Source organism: Drosophila persimilis, unplaced genomic scaffold, assembly GCF_003286085.1.
Source record: "Drosophila persimilis strain 14011-0111.01,24,50 unplaced genomic scaffold, DperRS2 tig00000191-arrow-pilon, whole genome shotgun sequence".
Taxonomy (NCBI): domain Eukaryota; kingdom Metazoa; phylum Arthropoda; class Insecta; order Diptera; family Drosophilidae; genus Drosophila; species Drosophila persimilis.
Genome location: NW_020825298.1, coordinates 14,897,670 through 14,920,188, shown reverse-complemented (window position 1 = coordinate 14,920,188; position 22,519 = coordinate 14,897,670). Strand labels below are relative to the sequence as shown.

General features: G+C 42.0%; 3 protein-coding genes and 1 pseudogene across 3 annotated transcripts; 3 read left to right on the top strand and 1 right to left on the bottom strand.

Annotated features, from left to right (window-relative positions):
* Window positions 1-4,585: 4,585 nt before the first annotated feature.
* LOC6593573 (techylectin-5B) lies at window positions 4,586-6,577 on the top strand. Its single transcript, XM_002019217.2, has 3 exons — window positions 4,586-4,737; window positions 5,954-6,382; window positions 6,436-6,577. The coding sequence occupies exons 1-3, from the start codon at window positions 4,586-4,588 to the stop codon at window positions 6,575-6,577; spliced, it is 723 nt and encodes a 240-aa protein (XP_002019253.2).
* Window positions 6,578-7,147: 570 nt separating this feature from the next.
* Window positions 7,148-8,814, bottom strand: LOC6593574 (pickpocket protein 19). Its single transcript, XM_002019218.1, has 4 exons — window positions 8,612-8,814; window positions 7,970-8,558; window positions 7,327-7,915; window positions 7,148-7,266 (listed from the first exon to the last, which is right to left on the bottom strand). Exons 1-4 carry the CDS (start codon window positions 8,812-8,814, stop codon window positions 7,148-7,150), a joined length of 1,500 nt encoding a protein of 499 aa, XP_002019254.1.
* An 864-nt stretch (window positions 8,815-9,678) lies between these two features.
* On the top strand, window positions 9,679-11,671 carry LOC6593575 (pickpocket protein 19). Its single transcript, XM_002019219.1, has 5 exons — window positions 9,679-10,635; window positions 10,698-10,830; window positions 10,908-10,961; window positions 11,038-11,280; window positions 11,340-11,671. Exons 1-5 carry the CDS (start codon window positions 9,679-9,681, stop codon window positions 11,669-11,671), a joined length of 1,719 nt encoding a protein of 572 aa, XP_002019255.1.
* An 8,543-nt stretch (window positions 11,672-20,214) lies between these two features.
* LOC6593927 lies at window positions 20,215-20,895 on the top strand (annotated as a pseudogene).
* Window positions 20,896-22,519: the final 1,624 nt, after the last annotated feature.

Sequence of the window (22,519 nt, the reverse complement as noted above, 5' to 3'; positions counted from 1 at the left end):
TTGGCAAACATATGAAAAGGCAAAGTCGTCAGGCTTGATTATTGTCAAACAGTAAGCGAAGAAAGACGTGGGACAGTTGTCGAGAACATCAACAAGAAGATCCGCTAAGGCTACGGCAAGTCGAAATCAAATAGCAAAATGTGGATAATAAATAAAACGACACTGTCAATACTCTAAGAATTCAACTCCTACTTACGCCAAGCGAGCCGAATGGCAGCCCAGAGATTTGAAGTTTAAGGAGCGGTGTATACCCCACACCAGTTGCAAGGTATACCAGAGGCGGCAGCAGCAGCAGCAGACACATCCGACGGTCGCAGGGGCACTTCGACTGGCTCGTAAAGTCAAACGATGTGAGGACTCGGCACAAACACTACACCCACACACCCGGCACACCCTGCACACCCTGCACACCCTACACACCCTGCACACCCTGCACACATGCGACCTGTCAGTAACACAGGCATTTGGCAGGACTTTCAGACTGAGAATCCTACGGAGAGTATTCCCTGCCCTGCCAGGCGGCTATCTTACAACATTTTATCGCCAAAGCTCCTCTCACTGTGGCTTTTATTTGTCAAACAAAGTATTTTTATTGGCTTTTTTAGGGAAGCGAAGCTCTCTGCCCCACAGCGCCGACATGGGGCAAGGGATGAGTGGTGTGGGGTCGATGTGTTGTCTGCTAAATACTCGACACTTGGTATGTGATTGAAATAATGCCTTGGCGATAATCCTTGTCTTATTAAACCGTCCTGGCAACACACATGCCACTCCCAGATTTGGGTCTGGCAGGTGGATATATGTATAATATATTAAACATCGCCTGTGACCCTTAATAAAATTAAAATCACTTGCTGTTGACATTTTGACAGCCATTTGGTTTCAGTTTTTCCTGCCTAATTCTTATTAAGAAAATTGTGCGTAACGGATACGCCCAAGTCCTCTGTTTTCTGGACAGTAATTTCATAAGATTAAAGATGAAGGATAAGGCAACTTTAATGAGGGGATCCGTACAGGTAAACAGAATGTAAACCTCTCGGCACAAAGTATTATGATCCAACGTTCAATTTCTGCTGCCCAAAAAACATTTCCGTGGGCAAACAAATATTTGGGCGGCTTCTTCCACAAAACTGTTTGCATTATGGCCAGAAATTAGTGAATCAAAAGAAGGCCTCGCGCGCCCCTTTGCCGCTCCCGCAGGAGTGAAAAATCGAATGCAAACAAGAAAATTGGTTGGCAGGATTGTGTCTGATATGAAAATGCGTCAACATAAAAGGCAGATTCGATTAACTCTCACGAATGGCGGGCGGTAGGGCGGCTGAGATGGGGGTACAATACTGTGAAATCCAATCAGTAGCCCCAGCCCAACCCCCAAAAAATGTGGATGATAGGGCGGGGAAACCGGCATTGAAAATTAGGTAAATTACCGCATGTGCTGGTTGCCACACTCTTGCCGCTGCCACTGCCGCTGCCTCTGCAGCTGCCACTCCCTCCCTCTCTATCTCTGTATTTATCCCCAGTGCCAACAAAACCGCGACGCACCGCAAATCGCGACCATCCAGAATGTACAGATGGTGGAAGGGGGGGGCTCTAGATACAGTCGGAAGCCCGTAGATACAGTTGTAGTAGAGGGTGGGGCAGAGGGAGCGCAGCAGATACAAATGAAGGAGTCGGGGAGGCTTATGAGTTATGTGACACACAGACAGTGTAAACATTCAAATTTCGATTATCCAACAGGAAAACGCCTGCCTGTCTGGCTGTCTGCCTCACTGCCTTGCTGCCTGATTTAATGACTGATTTGTTCATATATTAAAAGAGTTTAATAAAATTACACACACACACACACTTTGTGGTAGGGGCCAACGAGTTCTCTTCCCCTTTGAAACAGAAGTCAGAGGTCAGGTCAGGCGAGAGGACAAACCCCCAAACTCCCAATCGACCCACCCACCATGCAAGTGGTTGTATGTACGACCCATTCATAAAGCGCCGTTGGCGATAAAGTTAATTTGCTGATTACAAAGTAACCTCTTTGCCATAATTTATGAGACAAGGTGATAAGGGAGGAGCGAGAGAGAGTGTGTGTCCGGCAGAGGGCCCTCTGCAAATGCCCTGCAAATGGCCGAGGATGTGGTGAGGTTCTTCTTCAAATATAAATCAACCCTTTGCTGCTCAGTCACACTGGGAGAGAGAGCCAGAGACAGCGCTCAGCTGAAGATTCAGTCACTACTGGAAAAGTGTAGATGAAAAGAAGCGGCACAAATAAATGTATCCATGACGAGTCCCTTCCCCAGATATTCGTATATGCCCCACTCCCTACTGTTTCATCACCTACAGTTGTGGCCCAAAAAAAAAAAAAATACGGAAGCTGCATCGCTGACCAAACGACTCCTAGACGGTCAGACGGGGTCCTGCGCCGCTGTTGTCTTTGGCCGCGGGGCGTGTGCAAAGCCAAAGGACAACACGGTGCCACCTAATTACCGCAGAAACGGGTTGTCGCAGATTTCTGTTTAGATTTTATGAAACCACGCCAGCGCACACATGAGTGGAACGCAAATTAGCAACATTCAAAATGAATGAAGGAAATGCCATGCATTTCAAGAGGCGTGCTCAGATTTAAGGCACCAGTGGGAGGCGGGGTTGTATTAGAGAACCTAAGAAAAGTGCATGATAGGGAAATTATATACATATGTATATGGTAGGTATATGTGGAACTGATGGATTGACAAGGGTACATTCAACTCGTTCAAGATATGTAACAGAAAGAAGGCAACCTCTCCGTTTCCATTAAGATCTTAAGATCTTAACGTAATGCTTTGTCTATCTGAATAAGAACCTTCCTCAGGTTTTGGAACAGATACAAATAAATTCTTTGATATTCTGTTGAATTTTAAATATAGGAACCTCCTGCATGGAAGTTTTATAGGCTTGTGATATTATCTGTAAGAGCTAGAGATTCCAAAAATACAAAAATAAGTTAAGAATAAATCCAAAGGAATCATAAGTTTCAAACACAGAGGAATCCCACTTGACAGCCTTATAGATTGTGTCCTTATCTAATTAGTATTTATATTCGTATGAGGTATGGGGTACATAGAATCAGTGAGATTCGATATAAATATTGGTTATTATCTTTTTTCATTTTTTTGTTAAATTTAGTAAATTTTATATTCTTAAACATTCCTTATCCCATTTTCAAAATTCCAAGGCAGTTGTAACCCACACCTTCGGTTCAGTTTTTGTGGAGAATATTCGGACCTCTCTTTATTTAATTTATTTCGAAGGGAATCCTCGCATTGCGATTTCTTTGATACGTTTTCTGTTTATTTACTTGATATCCCTGGAGTCTGTTGGCTTCACCTGGAACCTGGAACCGGGCCATAACCCCAGATGGTACCAACCGTTGCCTTTTGCCCTTTTTTCACTGGCTTTTCCTTTCTTTTATTCCCTGTTTCTTAAGATAAAAACTCGCCAGAGCTGGGGAAAAATAGCAACAGGAGCAACAACAACAGCAACTGCCGCTAAACTGTTAAAAAATTCAAGAACAAATATTTGTTTCTCGGTCTGTTTGTTAGCTTGTTTGTAAAACTAATGAAATTTTTGCCATATTCGACCCCAACAAGAGGGCAAAAGAGCATAAAACTTGACCGCAAAAAAAATTAAAAAAAGAGAGCACCAAAAAAAAATTAACGCCACCTTGGAAGCCGCCGCAGAAAAAGGAAAGAGTAGGATATGTATGGCGCCTCCAGAAAAAGGAAAGAGAGAGCAAAGGCCAGAGAAAAAAAAATACTCCAAATCAAAAGGCAAAAGTGCAAAAGACAAAAGCCAGCGGGCGAGTCGGAACCGTCGGAATCGCGCCAGCCAGATTATTATGTCAAGTCACGTTTATGAGCGTAATTTCGACAAGACACCCTGCCCCCAACCGACCCCACAAAATTCCACATCCGGACAGAGCGGAACAGAGCGGACGGATCGGACGGACCGGAGCGGAGCTTGTTAAGCGGCAAACGCGACATTGCAGCAGTTAAGACACCGCCCGCGGCCAGTCAATAAACCGTTAAAAACTCACTAGAAAAACAGAAAGACGATGAGATAAATTTTTGCAGATGTTCGTAAAGATGGCGGGAAATCATAAAGCCGATATGAAAGATGAATATCAAACCTTCAAGAGGGATTACAAAATTTGTTTGCATAAACTATGAATAGCTAAGAGCTGAAATGGAAGATCCATAAAGATCATCCATAAGGAAGGGAATATATTTGGAACCTTAATCCAAATAATTCTACGACCAAAGTGCACTTGCTCTATAAATAAATATAATAATAATATAAAGAAATCGATATTATCGACTTTCTAAGATCAACAGGCAGATATTATGGACGGAGGTGGATACTTTCATGGTGTCCAAATGTACAGGCGTGCTATTGAAAAGCAGATCATTTCGGATCGTATCGTAACCTGCATCGCAAATGGAAGGCACAGTCCCAAGAACTATACGTACACCTCGTAGATTTCGTGAGGAACTCACGGTACGCCCAATACGATGAGTTCTTTATCGAATGTGAAAATGAATTCTATCGAATGTCAAAGATGGGAGCCTTCAATGGCGATGCGGGTGATTCGATGAGAGAGAACCAGAACCAGAAGCTTACCACCTACGACAGGGGCAACGATGCCTGGGAGGAGAAGAACTGTGCTGTGGAGTTCATGGGTTCCTGGTGGTACACTGATTGCACCTATAGGTATTTATGTCGACATTTTAAACTAGAGTTTTCTAATGTCGTTATTTTAGTAACCTTTTCGGATTATATTTGAATGAGACCGTGGACAACATGAAGTGGAAGTGTGGAATATGGTACAGTTGGCGCGAAGAGGCCTAATTTTATAAAGTAATGCAGATGATGGTTCAACCAAAGTGCAGCTGCTCTATAAAAATCGAAGTTGTAAACTTAAAAGCGCCCTCTCGAGAGGAGTAGCTTAACTTGGCTCTTGGATGTGTCCATTATCTTCGGTGTTCCACGTTTTGGATCCTATCTTAGTGCCCCCGTTCTATATTTTAGTACTACCATGTTCTATGTTCTATTATATCAGTTCTATGTCCCGATAGTTCTACATTTCATATTAAATCTTCTTATATGCTACATGTTCTATGTTTTAAAAGTTCTATGTTCAAAATGGTTTTTTTTTCAATGACTTTTGAAAGCGCATGCGCCAAACAAAAATACCAAACTTTCGGGAAACGTTTGGCGCAAGCTTTTCAGAATTTGAATAAAAGCTTTCCCTATTTTAAAACCATAGAAATAACATCTTCATATTAAAATGGTTACTTGTAATCTACTCAATGGATTATTTGTAATCTGGATTGAACAAATATTCTTATAAAACATTATAAAAATGAAAATTTGGCCCGATATCCATGTATCTTCAAGCCAATCTTCAAATTTAATCTATAAAAATAAATTTGAGGCTATTCTCTTCTAAATTCCTAAGATTTAACAGCTTATGTTTAGTCTCGAGTAAAGAACAAGAGCAGTGTAGCCCAGTGTAGAATGATAAAATCGCGTTGATTTTTAATAATTTAATTGATAAGATAAGATAAGTTTAAGCTTTTATTGAATAGCTCAAATTTAGGCAATTTGAATGTTCCGAAGTAGGTGTGATAAAAAAAAAAAGAAAAGATTATATGCACGCTAATTCGGCACTACGAATAATTACGTCAAATCAAGATAAGAAATAAGTATAAAAGAATTCCACGGCACGTTTCATTCAGTCGACAGCGAGTTACAATGCAGTCAATGTGCATCTACGGGTTGCTAGTGTTTTTCCTCTGCAAAACGACAGGATTAGCAGATATTGAAGTGGTAAAATCACAAGTGTATTCATGTTATTAAATCAAAAATAGTACAGAAAATACCTTTTTTCAGAATGTTGAAAGCGAAACATCATTATGTTCAAAAGTTTGATTCGCAAGATCCCTGTGGGTCCCTGCTGGACTGTGATCGCTCGTCGAACAAACGGAGATCTTAACTTCTTTCGGAGCTGGCAGGAGTGCAAGAAGGGATTTGGCGACATTGCAGGAGACTTTTTTATAGGACTGGATAAGCTGCATGTCATAACGAAGTCACAGACTCACGTGCTATATGTACACCTGGAGGATTTCGAGGGCAACACGCGATACGCCCAATACGACGAGTTCTTCATCGAAAGTGAAAATCAGCTATACCGGCTGACAAAATTGGGTGCTTTTACAGGAGATGCGGGTGATTCGCTTAGTAGTCAGAAGGGCCACAACTTTACCACCTACGACAGGGACAACGACATAAAACCGGAAACAAACTGTGCATTGGACTACATGGGTCCCTGGTGGCACAAGCATTGTACCTATAGGTATGTCAGTGCATTTGGTATTTGAATGATTGTTTCTAATCTCAAAATTTCAGTAACCTATTCGCCATATATGTGAATGGTACCGTGTCTAGCATGGAACGAAAGGGAGTAAACTGGGCCGCTTGGCGCGGATTTGCCTATTCTCTCAAAGTAATCCAAATGATGGTTCGTCCAAAGTACACTTGCTCTGTATAGAAATAAAATAAATATCAAACTGCTATGTATTCTTGTAATTCGGATGAAAATCCGGTCGTGGGAGGAAATTAAAAGAGGAAGTAGCTTAAATATGTTACATTTTCTATACGGTATCTTCTACATTTCCAGCTTAGTTCTATGTTATAGCATATTCTATGTATTATATTTTATATTTCATTTTCTAGAAATAATAGAAAAATAGTATGTTCTATAAATTCGATTTTCAATGTCTTTTGAAAGCGCATGCGCGAATAAAGCTTACGATTTTTGGCTTTTAAATTAAAGTTTTCCCACGACAACACACCTTTGATAAGGTCAAAGCTTTCTTTGAAACGTTTCACTTGTAATCTTCATACATCGACAAGCTCCGAGCTAGAACCCCGAAATATTCCGATAGCATTGATAGGATTTATAGAAATTCATTCTGAAATGATGTGAGAAGATTTATACAACACGGACTTGCATTCTTAAATGCTAACGCTAAACTTCTTTCTGATAATCTCTTCTCATAAAAGATAATTTTCGACATCTTTAACGAATCATTAGATCAAAGTACATTTATTTCCTTTCCTATTGCCTCATCCTCTGCCAATAAAAGCGTGGCACTTTGAGCAGTCCAAAGAATAGAAACTCGAGGAGGCTGATCATCGAACAGCCAAGACACAGCTGGCAAATGCCACCAAAGGAAACTGTTATACAAAAGATAGCTTAGCATAAGATGCTGGTAGGATCTGATAATCTTAACATACCCAACAAATCTACCCAGGTGTAGATCAGTTTGGTTTTGTAGATCAACATCGAGGGTTTTTTAAAGAACACATTCAGCCACATGCCATTGGTCAGCGATGCATTGGGCTGCAGCCAGGGCTGCAGGACGCTCTTTCGCAGCTCCGTCACGAGGGTCAGCGACTTGCAGTTGTGCAGACAGTCGCACATGAGACCCGCATCCTCTCTATGGACATAGGGATGCTCCCCGTAATGCTCAAAGTTCTGCAGCAGGTGCTGGTGGGCCGCCAGGCAGGGTAGATCTATTGCCTGACAGGCGGTGTAATTCGAGGGCGGATAGAACAGATCCAAGGTGCAGTTGCAGTAGCGGAGCAGGTACCTCTGCTGGCACTCGGCCTGGCAGTTCTCCAGCATGTACTTCTGCCCCATCAGCGTGTGGAAGTGCTCGCTCCCCTGCTCGTAGTCCATCACACAGAGGCGCCGACTAGAGGGCAGGCTCAGGGTACTCTCATCGAAGTAGTGATAGACGGCGGTAACCGCCACATTGGTCCGTGTGTGGGGCATCACTTCGATGGGATAGCCGAACCACACTGAGGACTCCACTATGTTCAGCTGTGGAATAAACGATTAAGGATCTACTCTCTTTTCGGGAAGGGTTTAGCGCACAATAAATCCTTTGGACTCCAGATTCCCTGGTGCATGCTGGTCGGCATTGAGCAGGAGCCGTAACAGCAATCCTGTACCAATGCCAGAGGCACCATTACGCCGCTGTTCCAGCTCATTGAACGCCAGACAGTATCCCAAAGGCAGACGACGTGGCCGGAAAAGATGACAGCATTTCCGAGCTGCCGTACTCCAGCTACAATCGCTGAGGATCTCATCACATCGCCAGGACATTTCGCTGACAATCTGAGTGAAATTCAAATGATTGAGAGCCTGCAGCGGCTGATTCTCCAGAGATTCAAAGACTTTAAATTGGTGGAAACTCAAACCATCGTAGGCAGTTAGTATACGCTCGAACAGGGGCTCCTGGGATGGGGTAATGTTGTATCGGCTCCGAACCTCTGCCAATCGTGACCAATTCAAGCGATTCTTGTTGCATATTATGACCACTGGAAAGGCAATCTGATGCATGGGGGCATGCGAGTTGGCTATAGTCGTCTGAAAGTGCTTGTTGTGATAGCGCTTCGCCAACAGATAGCTCACGTAAATCAGCACAGAACAAGCACAGATCAAGGCCAAAGACCAGAGAACTCTAAAAGGAAATACTTGGCAAAATTTTAGCTGATAGATCTTCCTTCTACTCACCGCATGCGGCGTCGCATGGTTGGTAAAAATAGCACATATAAACCGTGTATATGCGATCGGGATATATAGCCTTCGAGTAACTGCATCCAGGCTGTTGAGGCTTCTGCTTTCCTGCCCTTTGATCCTTCCGTTACATCCTGACACTCACGCCATGCCACCACAGGCAGTCGACTCTTGATTTTTCCCACTTTACTGGCGTACATTTCGAACTTTTTGTAGTCCCTGAACCACAGAGTGCAGCCTTTTATAGAACTTTTTGGGTGGCTTCTGGTGATTAAGGGTATATTTCGGTTAAAGTTCATGGGCTGATGGGTTGGCCCATAGCTAAGTTTTATTTTTGTAACGAGCTAGGTTATAGGTAAAGAATTACCGAGATATCAGTAGTCGATACATAAATCGATAGATTTCGATATTTGGCATCGGCAAACTCGGTTCAAATGCGATAGATCCGCCATTTCGTAGCTCTCAGATAGCTCTCGCGATTTCTTAGTACTCGAAACTCTTTATTATCGACATTAAAACGGTTATCGATACTAAAATATATAGAGTTTATAGATGTGGAGTAGATAAACCCATTTAGATACCCCTTCGATAGCTGGCTATTTCGAAGGAAAAACCATATGCTATAAACATTGAGAGGGTATTCAATCATCCGCATGAAAGTACATAAACTTCCTTTCTGGCTGCTCCATTGTGAGTGCTTTCTAATCGTTGTGTGCAAATCATTTGCGATTGATTGCATTCAATTGAATTCATTTCGATGCCAATTAGCTTGACACATGTACTCGTACACCGTCTGGGATTCCGGGTGGGATGCAAATCAGGTTGAATCGAATCTCTTGGGGGATATGCCATCGATTGGCGTGACCTTTGGCGACTTTGCGGCAGTGCCAGACTGGTGGGTTAATAGGAGCCAAACACGTCAGAAACTCTAGTCTAACACTAGGACATGACAAGGCGTTAAACGGCATCTAATTACCAACGAACCGCCATCACGCATATGGGCCAAAAGCGGTATAAAAGAGCTATCCGTCACTTTGGTTGAAGTTAGTTGATTCAAATCCAACATGACGCTGGTGTATTTTCCGCCTCCGAGGCCACAGGAATCGCTGGCCCGTCGCTATGCCCAGCAGATAGCACAATCTGCCTGGCAGTTGGCTCTAAGATTTGGCAAGCGAACCACGATTCATGGCTTGGACAGGCTGCTCGGAGCCCGGGCCAGTCGCTGGGAAAGATTCGTGTGGCTGTGCACCTTTCTGAGCGCTTTTCTGGGCGCCGTCTATGTCTGCCTGATACTCTCGAAGCGCTACAACGAGGGACACTTCCAGACAGTGGTGGACAGCACCCGATATCCGGTGTATCGCATACCGTTTCCGGTGATCACCATCTGCAATCGGAATCGCCTCAATTGGGATCGTTTGGGCGAGGCGAAGAGCAGGTTCCTGCCGAATGTTACGGATTCTAACCAGCTAAACCTCTTCGAACGGATTGTTAGCACCTACGATGACATTAGTTTCGGGCACTTTCAGTCCTTCGAGCGACTGCGGAATCAGCCCACAGAGCTCCTAAGTCACGTAAACTTTAGTTTGGTGGTGGATTTTATGAGCTGGCGCTGTGATGAGCTCCTGGCCGACTGTCTGTGGCGGCATTATGCCCACAATTGCTGTGAGATCTTCTCGAAGCGTCGCAGCAAGAACGGCCTCTGCTGGGCCTTCAACTCCCTGGAGACCGTCGAAGGCAGACGCATGCAATTGCTGGATCCCATGTGGCCCTGGCGCACAGGTTCCGCCGGTCCCATGAGCGCCCTATCCGTGCGTGTGCTCCTGCTGGCGGATAAAGACTGGCCGGGACGGAAGAACGAAAAGGGCATTGATGTGATGGTCACAGAGCCTTTCGTCTGGCACAAGGATCCCTTTTATATACCCGCGAATACGAAGACCACGCTGGAGATTGAACCCATCATTTATTTCTATGATAATGATACAAGGGGAGTGCGTTCCGATCAGCGACAGTGCGTGTTCGATGTGAGTATTGGCTCCAGGATGCAAGTGCTTAAAGGTTTTAAGTTTAAACTCTTGGCAAAAAGGACGAGCATACGAGCCAGGATTTCAAGTCGCTGCTGGGCTACGTTTACATGATTGAGAATTGCCAATCGGAGTGCCATCAGGAGTACTTAGTGCGCTACTGCAATTGCACAATGGACCTGCTCTTTCCACCGGGTAAGCACGTTTCGCTCAACCGCAGACAAAAACCTTAAAAACTTCATGCTTTCCTGCCTCGTGCTCCGTGTGTCCAGGCCAATACCGGTCGTGCCGTTCACAGGATTTACTCTGCCTGGCAGAGCACAATGGTTCGTAGACAGCCTGACAGCCACCAGGCCGGCCACTTCTTCTAATCCCAGGGTACTGTACTGCATCCATCCTTAGACCTACTTCGGTACTCACATCAGCCCGGGGAGGAGGGCTTTGTGCGCAACAATTTCGAGGGCATGGTCTGCAAATGCTTTCGGAATTGTTACTCCCTCAACTACATCAGCGATGTCCGGCCCGCCTTTCTGCCGCCAGATGTCTATGGGAATTTCTCCTATGTGGATTTGGATGTGCATTACCGCTTCGAGACCATAATGGTGTATCGCACAAGCCTTGTCTTTGGTTGGGTGGATCTGATGGGTAAAGGAACAGAGAAGAGAAACCGTGGAAGTTCCCTCTAATATCCCCCACTCTTTCAGTTAGTTTTGGCGGCATTGCTGGTCTCTTTCTGGGCTGCTCTTTAATCAGCGGCATGGAGTTGGCCTACTTTCTCTGCATCGAAATACCCGCCTATGGCATCCAAGGACTGCGTCAACGCTGGCGTTCCCATCGACAAATGGCCACTGTCATCGACTCGACTGCCACGCCCACACTTAATTTCCGCCAGACCATGCCCAGCCAGCTGATGGAGCAGTATATAATGCAGCTAAAGACGGAGCAGAGTCAACGGAAAACGCTGAAACAGAAGGCCGGCAATCTACACAGTTGGCAACGCCTGACATTCGCCCATAAGCATGTTATTAGCAAATGAATAATGCTCACGAATAAAATGTGTATTTGTTCAGGAAATCATTGGCAAGTGGCAAGTGGCAAGAGGCAAGAGTGGCAAATGGCAAGTGGCAAGTGTTGTGGTGGGGCAGAACCAGCTGCCAACAAGTCAACAAACAAATTGTCCTCATTTTTCAGGCTTGCAATTTGCCCAGAACCATTGGCATCCCTTCCCAGCCAACCAACAATCCATCCATCCCTTTCATTCAACCCACACAACGAAGAACCTCCCCAGAGAGGTGGGGGAACTGTCTGCCTCTGGGTTCTGTGGCTCCTGCCTCCTGCTCTGAGGTTCCGGGTCTCCTGGCCGCACTGTTGACAGCTTCATTGCCAGACGACATTGTTAATCAAAATTGAGGTTAAGTCGTGCTCCCCAAGCGGCTTTCTCCATCAGTCTTCAGTTTATTGAGACATTCCCTCGACTTTTGGGTAGGTTCTCCTCCAGCCACAAAGTCGGGTTCATTGCAATTAAACCCAAAGTTTTGTTTGTTGTCGTAGGTCCAGGACTTTTGACGCACCCTCGGGAGCTGAAGCCGAGCCTTTTCCCCATTTAATCACAACAGTGCGTATGCATAATTTTATTTATTTACACGTATTTTCACCGCATTTTCACCGCTTTTTCATCGCGGTGTGTGTGCGTTCACGCAGCCGGCAATCATTTATCATTTCAATGGCGCGACGCCATTATTATGATTATTACTGCAGCCAAAGGCGGCGTGGAAATCGCTTGGAGACAGAAATACACCTGATAGGGAGGTAGGTTTTTATAGAGGTAATGTGAAATGGGAGAAATAATTGTATGACTCAACCTTTAAATTCATCTAACTAAGGAATAAATAATATATTCTGCATCAAGAAAAAAATAACAGAATGAAGCATCGTAAAAAATCGCTTATTTAGATTACTGAATCCTGTCGTAAGATTTGATATCTAAAAAATCTATTTTGTAAGCATTGATTTGGTATAATATATGGTGGTACATAAATATGTATATATTGTTTTGATATATTTTTTTGTTCTATGTACTATGAGCGCATAAAAAACTTCATTATATCTAGAATACAAATAAGCACTCAAATGATAGTAATCGAAAGAGTTCTTATTTCTAGAATAGAATTTATAAAGTAAGATTAAATTTGTGATTTCAAATTCAAGTTAGAACTTATATATTTATTTTTTTCAATTTATGTAAAAGAAATCGAAAAAACAAGTTATAAAATAATATATTTAGAAAAAAAAATGTGTAATAAAAATTTATTGTAGCTATAACGAAGCAACATTTTCTTCGTACCCCTGAGAACCAAATGATATAATTTTATCAACAGTGGAATATTTTATAAATATCTTTCACAGGTGTTTCCTGATTTTGTTCATTAATCTTAGGGTTCAAATCTTAAGTTCTACACAGGTTTAACGTTTGAACTATTTTTAAGGCATTTTAGATCATTACGGATCCATAGATCTGTCAAGAAGGGACTTTAACTTGTGTTCTTCATAGAAGTAACCTCAAGATTTCAATTGTTATTTATTATTTATTTATTTTCTTGATATTTTCTCTCAGTGTATCCATGCGTAACAGTCTGCCACTATCGTTAAGGCACCAAAAATCCACCAAAATTAAATTATATGTCCCACCATCGATGCGAAACCTATTGAAATTCAAAGTCAATCTGTGTGTGGGGGCGTGTGTGGTGGAAAGATTACCAAATTACTGGCACACGAAATGGCAGTCGAGCGTGAGAAGAAATCAAGAATTTCATAGCATTTCAGGAGCGGAGAAAATATTGTATAAAAATATTATCACATTTGATTTATGTCAAGCGGCCAAATTGACTCAATGCCAACACAATGGATGGAACGAAAGAACGAAGGAAGGCAGTTCCATGGGTCTAGGAGACATCCAGGTGTTAGTTTTTTGAGTTGGTACAATATTTACGCTGTCAGCGCACAAACCGTCAAATGGTGCTGCATGTGGCAGGAGAGAGACAGTGCAACCAGGAGGTAGGGCAGGGCAGGGCAGGGCTTTTGGGCCAATAAATGTCATGGCAGACTGACTTTTCCCTTCAGTTTTCGTGGCGCACAAAGTATTTTGTTCCTGACATCGTCTTGACACAGTTTGACAGGGCCAGCGGTGGCACCAACACATGCAACATTATCATTCACAACTTTTGACAGGAGTCCCGCCCACGGACTTGGAGGTTACTGGTGGTACTGTGTCTCTTCAGGACTCACGCCAAAAAGTTAAGTAATTAAAATATGAAGCATGCAAATTATACGACACATGACATCGTCTCGAGTGCTTTATTTATGCCAAATACTTGTCGTGTTTTCCGCCTAATTGATTTACAGCCATGTCAGAGTCCACCCCCCGACCTCATCCACTGGCGGCTACTGGCTATTATGGAAATATTGCTTCTGCCCAGCACTTTGGGCCCGGTCCGCCTTAATTGTAAGCACTTGTTAGTTAATTAAAAATGCAAATAAGCTTCGTGGCGTCCCTCTCAAACTTCGTGTGGCCTGTCTGATGGGGTTTTGCAGTGCCCATGTGCATGTGTGGCATCATCCATGATGTAGATGTTAAGCGACAGCGACAGATTTTCCCTGCCTTTTGGGATGCAACATAAACTTTTTCCTGTAGTACAGTAATCCCTACATCATCTATAAGCCCTTTTCTGGCAGCTATTTGATTTTAAAGTGTAGTAAAAATGGGTAAGATGATACCTAATTACCAAACCGAAATAGAGTATAAATACCACGATTTTCTTCTGTCAGAATTTTCAAGACTTATTGCTTTTTTATGACCAAATCATAAAGAAACTTTTTAATTAAAAATTTCATTGAAAAAGTAGAGAAAAGCGAAAACATGTAGCAGCACAGTAAATATTTATACCCTCGGGGGAATATTCGAGCAAATACGAGTAAAATCAATAGCTTTGGCAAATGTTGATTGTCAGGGAGAAGAAGGCTCACGAGAACGAGACTCCCAGCAATTGACCCGAGTCTGTCAATCAGTCAGTGGCTGAGCAGGCGACTAACAAGCCAAGGGGAATCTCTGGAACTGCGGCACATCTGACCTCTGCCTTGGTCCTGTATCCTTGTGGCAGTTGTCCTGCTGGTGCTACTTACCTGACAACATGTCCCAATTATTGTGCTCCACTGAAGCTGAAAATACACATGGAGAGAGCCACATGGATTTAATAAGCCACACGACACCAGGGGCGAGAGCGCACCAGCGAAGACTCATGTTTTCGTCTGGCATAATTATGCAGACAATCTTTTGGGATAGTTGACAGATAAATGCTCTAGAAATGGAAGGCACAGTGCAGTAGATGGAAAGCTACATTGAATGCTTGGAATAACACAGAAATTATAGTAAAATTCACTTAATATAAGAAATGCCAGACAATTTTGAGTATTCTATAAATCTCCAGAGATTTGGTTTAGTTTAAACATTTTAACCACTAAGATGTTCCGGAATCTTCAGTATCTCTGGATTCTATTCTATTGTTGTTCAATCTGTATATTTTATAATAAAAGATTCCAATAGCACCTAAAAGAGATTTTTGGTTGAAAAAGCTTTAAGGAACAGAGTCAAAAATTACGTTTAAAATATAAACAAATTCTTTTAAATAACTTTCCCACAAACAATGTATTTCCTTCTATCCAAAAAACTACTATAAGCACAAGACCCTTCTTTGGAAGAGCAAAACAACATATGATTCATGATATGTAAGCTGCGACTAAACCCACTTTACTCCTCATACATAAATACAGCATAAATACATACGTACGTCATGCTACCCGTGACATCCAGTCAGCCATCCATCCATCCATCAAAACGTCTTGAGGCTACAGTGAGGGTGAGGGTTGAAGCCCCGTCAAAAAGGTAAGATCAAAAGCAAAAAAATATATAATATTGTAATAGGAAAAAATAAAACCACCCGACGCAAATGGCAAGGGCGGCGGCTGATTTTATTATTAAAATATTATTAAAATCCTGGTGGGAGATTCCACCTTCCGTTTCTGCCCCCCACGTTGACAATTCGATTGTTACAATGTTATTGCATACTTTGTGGGGCAGCGACTACTTCTATTCGTACTTTTCGCTGCTTTATCGGCTTACCCCGCTTTGGGGATTTATTCGAATAAAGTTGCACTTTGATGTCGCACAAAAGCCAGCGAGAGAGATGGGAAAATTGCAGCCAAAATCTCTGCTTTTGAAATATATTTTCCTTCCTAAATGAAAAATCAAGGACATCTGTTACGAGCAAACTCTGTCTATGCGTCTCCTGTCTGTCTCGGGTCTTCTATCTCTTTCTGTGTGTGTGGGAGGAGTGTGTTTTTCCCAGTGGACGCAAGATTAACTCTTATTTCATGCAGACACACTCTCCGGGTCCAACGAAAGAAGGAAAGTGGAAGAAAATGGTAGGAAAATGGTTGGAGGGGGGACATGCCAAGGAAATTGCAGGCAAAGAGCAGAAAGTTGGCATTGTAATGCCCGGCATTCAACAATAAAATGCAAATGTCGCTTTGAATGTTTCTTATAGAAAAAAGATAATACAGGGTGAAACGTGTAGTTCGACTGGAATTCGTAGATGTGCGAAAAAAGATCCTTGAGAAGACAGTGAAAATAATTCCATGCAGAGGAAATTCTTAGAGCTATGCAATCGCAAACAGATTATTTGTTTAAAGATCTCACATTAATAAAATATTTTGTTTTTAAATACCGAATTTTTTAATTTTTCGCGAATTTTGTGTTCTAATCATTTTTTTTTTATTATTATTTGTTCTCTTATTTAATTCTAATTTTGTTTTTTATTATTTTTTAATGTTATTTTTAACTTTATTTTAAATTTTTGTAATCTAATTTTTTTTTTAACTTCTATTCGAATTACAATGCCGTCTTTCAGAATCACCCTTTGACTGAAGACAAATTTCTCGATGAAAAAAAAAAAGTGAAACCCTATACAGGCAATTTCCTGCAACAATATTTCTCTGCCGGACAACAGCTTAAAGGATTTAGCTATAGTTTAGCCAAAGAGCAGCAGCAGCACCGACAGGAAGTAAAGTGCACTTGAAGTAGTAAAAATTCAAATTCAAATATGATTTCTTTCGCATAAATCACACCTACGTCAGCGAAAGCTGCAGAAAACTTTTGCCCTTGACTTTCGCAGTCTAAATGATGATGATATCGGGAGAGACAGTCGCTGACATTCGTGAAATGCCAGAGACAAAACTTTTGGAGAGAGAGCTCTGTCTCTCACTTTGGGAATGCAACAGCTATTAATTTTGCATTGTTGCTTGGGTGTGGATTTTGTGGCATTTGTGACAGAAGCCATGCCTTGCACTCTCTCACTCACCTTTCACTCACTCTCCCTCTCTCTGTCATATCAAATGTCAATGTCTCCTCGGCACTGCTGTGTGTATCTCTGTTTGCTCAGTCTAGACATTGTCTAGCTGCCATTATCAACACATTTATATGAAATTTAATCTAATAAAATTGTCAAATATGCACGCACCAGTCCGTGTCTTAAAGCAGCTCCTGTAGCATTTTATTGACCTTCAAACAGAGGGAGGCAGAGGCTGCCCGGAAAAGTATGCTATTCTTTCTGCATAATTCATAATACCATATCCTGGGGACCCCTCCTTTACAGCCCCTGCGGGAGGGAGCGATCAAAATTTATGAATTTTTATGGCTGCCATGTCTGAGATTTTATGCCACGCCTACTTCTGTCAACTGAACGCCTTCCTTTGCGCGTTGACAGTTTCTCGCTATTTCTCACCCTTATTTCGAATTTTTTTTGTTGGTTAGCTTTCGCACCTTAAGAGCAAAAACCGTAACCAAAACCCCAAAAACCAACGCAGCACGCTTTCAACTTTCAATGTGCTTTGCATTCGTAAATAGTTCGGTGTTGGTTTTTCCTTTCTCTCGATACCCCATAGCCGGTGGGCACTAGGTGTATATTAGGCATTATTAGATATGTGTAAGAAGCAGAAAGAGACTTTTTCTATCCCAGACAATATCTTTTGAAATCTTGGAAATATATTAAATTATATTTTGGAGACCTATGATGATTTCTTTTCAATATTTAAGGTATGGTAATGATTTTTAGTTGAGTTATCTTAAAATTTATATATTATCTGCCTATCTACCAAAAATCATCTAAATCAAACCATAATTACAGTCGAAATAGTAGAGAATATTTAAAAAAATGTTTGCAAAAAATAAAAATAAATATATAATAATAATAAATAATATAATATAATAAATATACAAATTTTGTTATATCTTTTTTATATATTTCGTCAATCTCTTTTCCCTCTTAAATCAATAAAAAGTTTTCGGAAACTAAAATTTAAAAGACAAAAATTAAGTTCTATGAAATTATATGTACAACTTTAATATAATATAATAATAATTATACTCAGAATGGCAAGAAAAATGTGTAAGGAATACAAGATACTTTTGTATCTCTGAAGATCTCGCTATGACAGTACTATTTCCATATCGAACTCCACTTGCCATAGTTCTCAATCATTAAACCAACGTAATGAGCATCTCCTAGTCGTTATACACACCATACCGCTACCGTTCTGGTCTAGTCCCCCAAACCGGAAAGCAACAGAATGAGAGGATGAGGACTTTCGGGGGGGGTAGTAGACGGGGCAGCATGGCACGTTGTGGCGTTGCGAGCGACTGACTGTCACCGGAAAGTTAATTTCGCGTTGTATTTATTATTTATGTGCATTACTTGGGCGCTCTTAGAAGATTTTCACTTAACGTCGCCAGCTGCGGTGTGCGGCATTTCAGTTTCTTTTTTTTTCATTTCATTTCTGGCTTTGAAAATGTGTTGACGTCGGTTTCCGCAGGGCAAGCTTGTGATTTATGCGGGATTTTTCAGGGGCAGATTATACTATAAAAAATATTGAAAATCTCCTAAGAATTTAAGACAAAATTCTATATTAAATAAATACTAGAAATTCAAGTTTAATAGATTTTCCACAGACACTCAAACGAAATCCCGTGTCTTAGTGGAAAATTAATTGACGGTGGTCCCGACCGTCTGTGACTCAAATTTCAATGAAAATTGTACATCTTGAGGCCTTAGTCTAATTGGTTTTGCGCCTAAAATGGGTTAATGATGTCAGCAGGAACCAAAGTGAATCTCTGGTTCGATTGTCTGCTACTTAAAATCGTATTAATTAACACTCATTTGTAAAGTGCCACAGCTCTCTACCAGCGACAGCGCCATCCTTCTACCTTCTACCGAGCCAGTGGAGTTCTTTGTTCTCCGTGGGAAGGAGTGGGGAAAGGAGTTTCGTTTGTAAACGTAATCATTTGGCAAATTTGTGTGCCTGTCTGTCTGTCTGTGGGGCTTGTGGTCGTTTGGGTAGTGATGTATATGGCAGAAGGTGATGGCGGGGACTGGTGGGATGCTTAAATTTGCTTTTAATTAGAGCTCAAGTGGTGGGGCAGAGGCAGCAGGAACAGTAGGACCACCAGTAGATGAAGAAGAACAAGGAACAGCAGCAGAAGGAGCAACAGCAGTAGGAGCAAGCCACCACTTGGGGCACAGCATGAGACTGCCATCTGTCTTTGCGACTTGCGAACAATGCGTCAAAGTGTTGTATGCAAATAAGCAAGAATGGTGTGGGGGGGGAAGTTGTGGAAATCCCTCTTTCCCACTGGAGCTGCAAAATGGCGGCGGACGCGCTCAACGGACATGTTTGATTACAAGTGCATGTTGTGCATGCATCATGGCAGCAAAAGCCTGGTGGTCGGTCGGTCGGTCGGTCGGCTATGCCTCTGCTCTGCCACAACATGAGTTGCATATTAAATGCAGGACAGGACATTATGGGGTTCGAGGAGAGAGCAGAGACTGGTAGAGGGGCATGCCCCTCTACCATACGATTCCTCCCAGCAGCCGGAAATGCAACTAAAGTGACGACTCCAAGTGCGGTCAGAATGTTGCACAAATGCTGGAAGGGTAGGGGGATGGATCTGCATGGACTTGATGAACGATTGTATGTGCATATAAAGCGATAGAAGATGGCAGCAAACCCAATGGGAATTATTCTTAAGGTTTGATAAGGTATTTGCATTTATTATTCAAAGTCTTATAAATTTCTTGCTTGAGGGAAAAGCCCACAGATCTTGGGAAAAAATGGGAGTATATCAAATTATTCTCTGATTTATAAGAAAAAAATACAATAAAATATAAAAGAAATATCCGCTTCTGACAAATACTTTGCTTTCAAGCATTGTAAATAAATTTCTATCAAATAAATTAATTATACCCATAAAATCCCACATCCAATCCACAAAAAAATAAAAACAATAAAAAAAAATAGGGCCCTAAATCAATCAGAAAATGTCCGTTTGGTTCGTGGATTGAAACTTCTTTTGCATAGTGCTATGTTTTGATAAAAATCTTTAGTAATTTTGGGAACCATCAAGATATCGATACAAAAACGGGTTTAGAACTTCAACAAAGCAAATCAAATCGTTTACAAATTATTCGTAAAATGGAGACCGACGATCGGCTAGGATTCTTTTCCACAAAGTCCGCTTGGTGTAATAATGTGTTGAAGGATTTTCCCGTCGTTGAACCTCCCAGCGATTCAGTGTCGGCACTTGAGTTCACTCCGAAGACGGCGCCCTTTAATGGTCTGTGCGCTGCCAGTTGGGACCAGACCGTCCGAGTCTGGGAAGTAGATTCCAGCAGCAAAACCGCGACGCCCAAGAGCCTACAGAAGATGTCGGCTCCTCTCCCAGATGCCAGCTGGAATGGTGACGGCAATCGGATCTACGCGAGCGACTGCACCGGCAGAGTGTTTGAATGGAACCTTGATGCCAATCACGTCTCTCAGCGGAAGTGCCATACAGCGGGTGTTCGTGCCTGCCGCTGGCTATGGACTCCCAAGACGCCCCTCCTGATGACTGCTTCCTGGGACAAAACAGTCAAGTTCTGGGATACTCGGGCTCCCCAGTCCGTGGTGAGCATTAACCTGCCCGAGCGATGCTACGCTGCCGATGTGTTATATCCGCTGGCCGTGGTCATCACAAAGTGTGCCACCAGCAGTGATGGGCTGCTATTTGCCTATGCCTTGGGGTACGACTGGTCCATGGGACACGAGCACTGTGATCAAAGACTGAAGCCACAGATATTCTTCCATCCGTGCCTGGAGGATATGCGTCCGAAATGATTGGCATCGTCCAATGCATCGTTTAACTATATCTCGATCATTCCAAATCTAATACTAATAATCACAATGTACAACACTATACAACAGCACTTGTGATCCACAAGCCAAAGCGACTTTTTCTGATAGATTTGGGGCCTTAAATGCTTTACGGATTTATAATATTTTGTATGCCAAGGTTTTTTTGTTAATTTTTAAAAAATGTTCGTTACATGCACTCGCATTGCCATTTTTTGTTTTTCCAAGCATATAATCATTTCCATTCATTTTCCATTTCCTCTTGCCCTGGTTCCAGACTAATTTCATTTAATGCTCTCTCTCACAACACACACACATACGCCCCCAATTTCCCTTTACAATGACAATTTCGAAAGACAAGTTAAAATGTTTAAAAAGTGTAATTAAACTGCAATTTCGCACTGACGGAACGACGACAACTCCATGGCGTTGACATTCAGTGAAATGAACTTTCGCCCTGTTGGAAAAAGCAAAGAACGAACGACCTTAAATGAGGCAAAAGTCAGAAGAACGATGGCCAGCACTCTCCCAAGTGAAATGCCATAAAAATAAGGCAAAAAGAGAGAGACGGAAAGCCCAGGCCCTAAGAGAGCAGCGCAGCACATGCCATATGCGCTTGTATTTTCATTAAAATCAAAAGTATAATTAAATTCTTGGACTCTCGACCATTTGAGACCCCACACTGCCACTCTGGAGACGCACATGCTGGGAATTTGTTTGTTATGACAGCAGGAAAACTCCTGTAAATGGAAGTTTCTTTCTTCCTGGTACTGGAGTGGAGTGGAGTGGAGAAGGCATGGTGGATCATCCCCCCACCATTAGACCACATGTTAGTGCTGCAGAAAAAAAAAATAAAAGTAATTTGGTTTATTGTGTTGCTGTTGGTGTTGTCGTCTGGTTGCTGGCTTTTAATGAAGTGCAGTGATTAATGCACAAACCAAGGAGGAAAATTAAATAATGATATTTAAAAGAAAAGCGTTCCGACTAATGGTTTGTTATATTATTAATATATTCATTGGATACCAAAGAATCCAGGAATAAACAGAACTAAATATAATATGTACGAGTACGAAAAAAAATCAATATTTTAAGCTAAAACGCCAGCACAGAATGCAATGCCACTGCAGCAGTCGCTCAACAACACTTGCCTAGATTTATGAGCCCTTAGGCAACACTGAGTGGGGTTTTGGGGTGTTCCAGCCCAATGATAGGAGTAGAAACCACTACTGCATCGTTTTGTGCAGTAAATTTGATTGTTTAAACTCCACTTGTGTCACAGTTTTTTCCCCTCATTTGTTTAAAGCTGTATCTGTATATGTACAAATATTTAAGTCTATATAAAATGCCGAAACAGTCGATAACACTAGTCCACAAAAAGTAACGTTTTTCCGCTGTTAACCAAACCGACTTTTTATGATAGATTTCGGGGTCTTGAAAATGTTTAATGATTTTTATTTGTATTGTGGGCGAGATTGTAAAATTGCGTGATATTGTTCTAAAGCTTCGTATAAGGCGTGTACGAGACTCGGCTTTCGTATGATTCTCTTCAATACCCAATCCCCGTAAAGAGGATGGCTAGCACTTTAATACTTCACTTTGATTGATGATT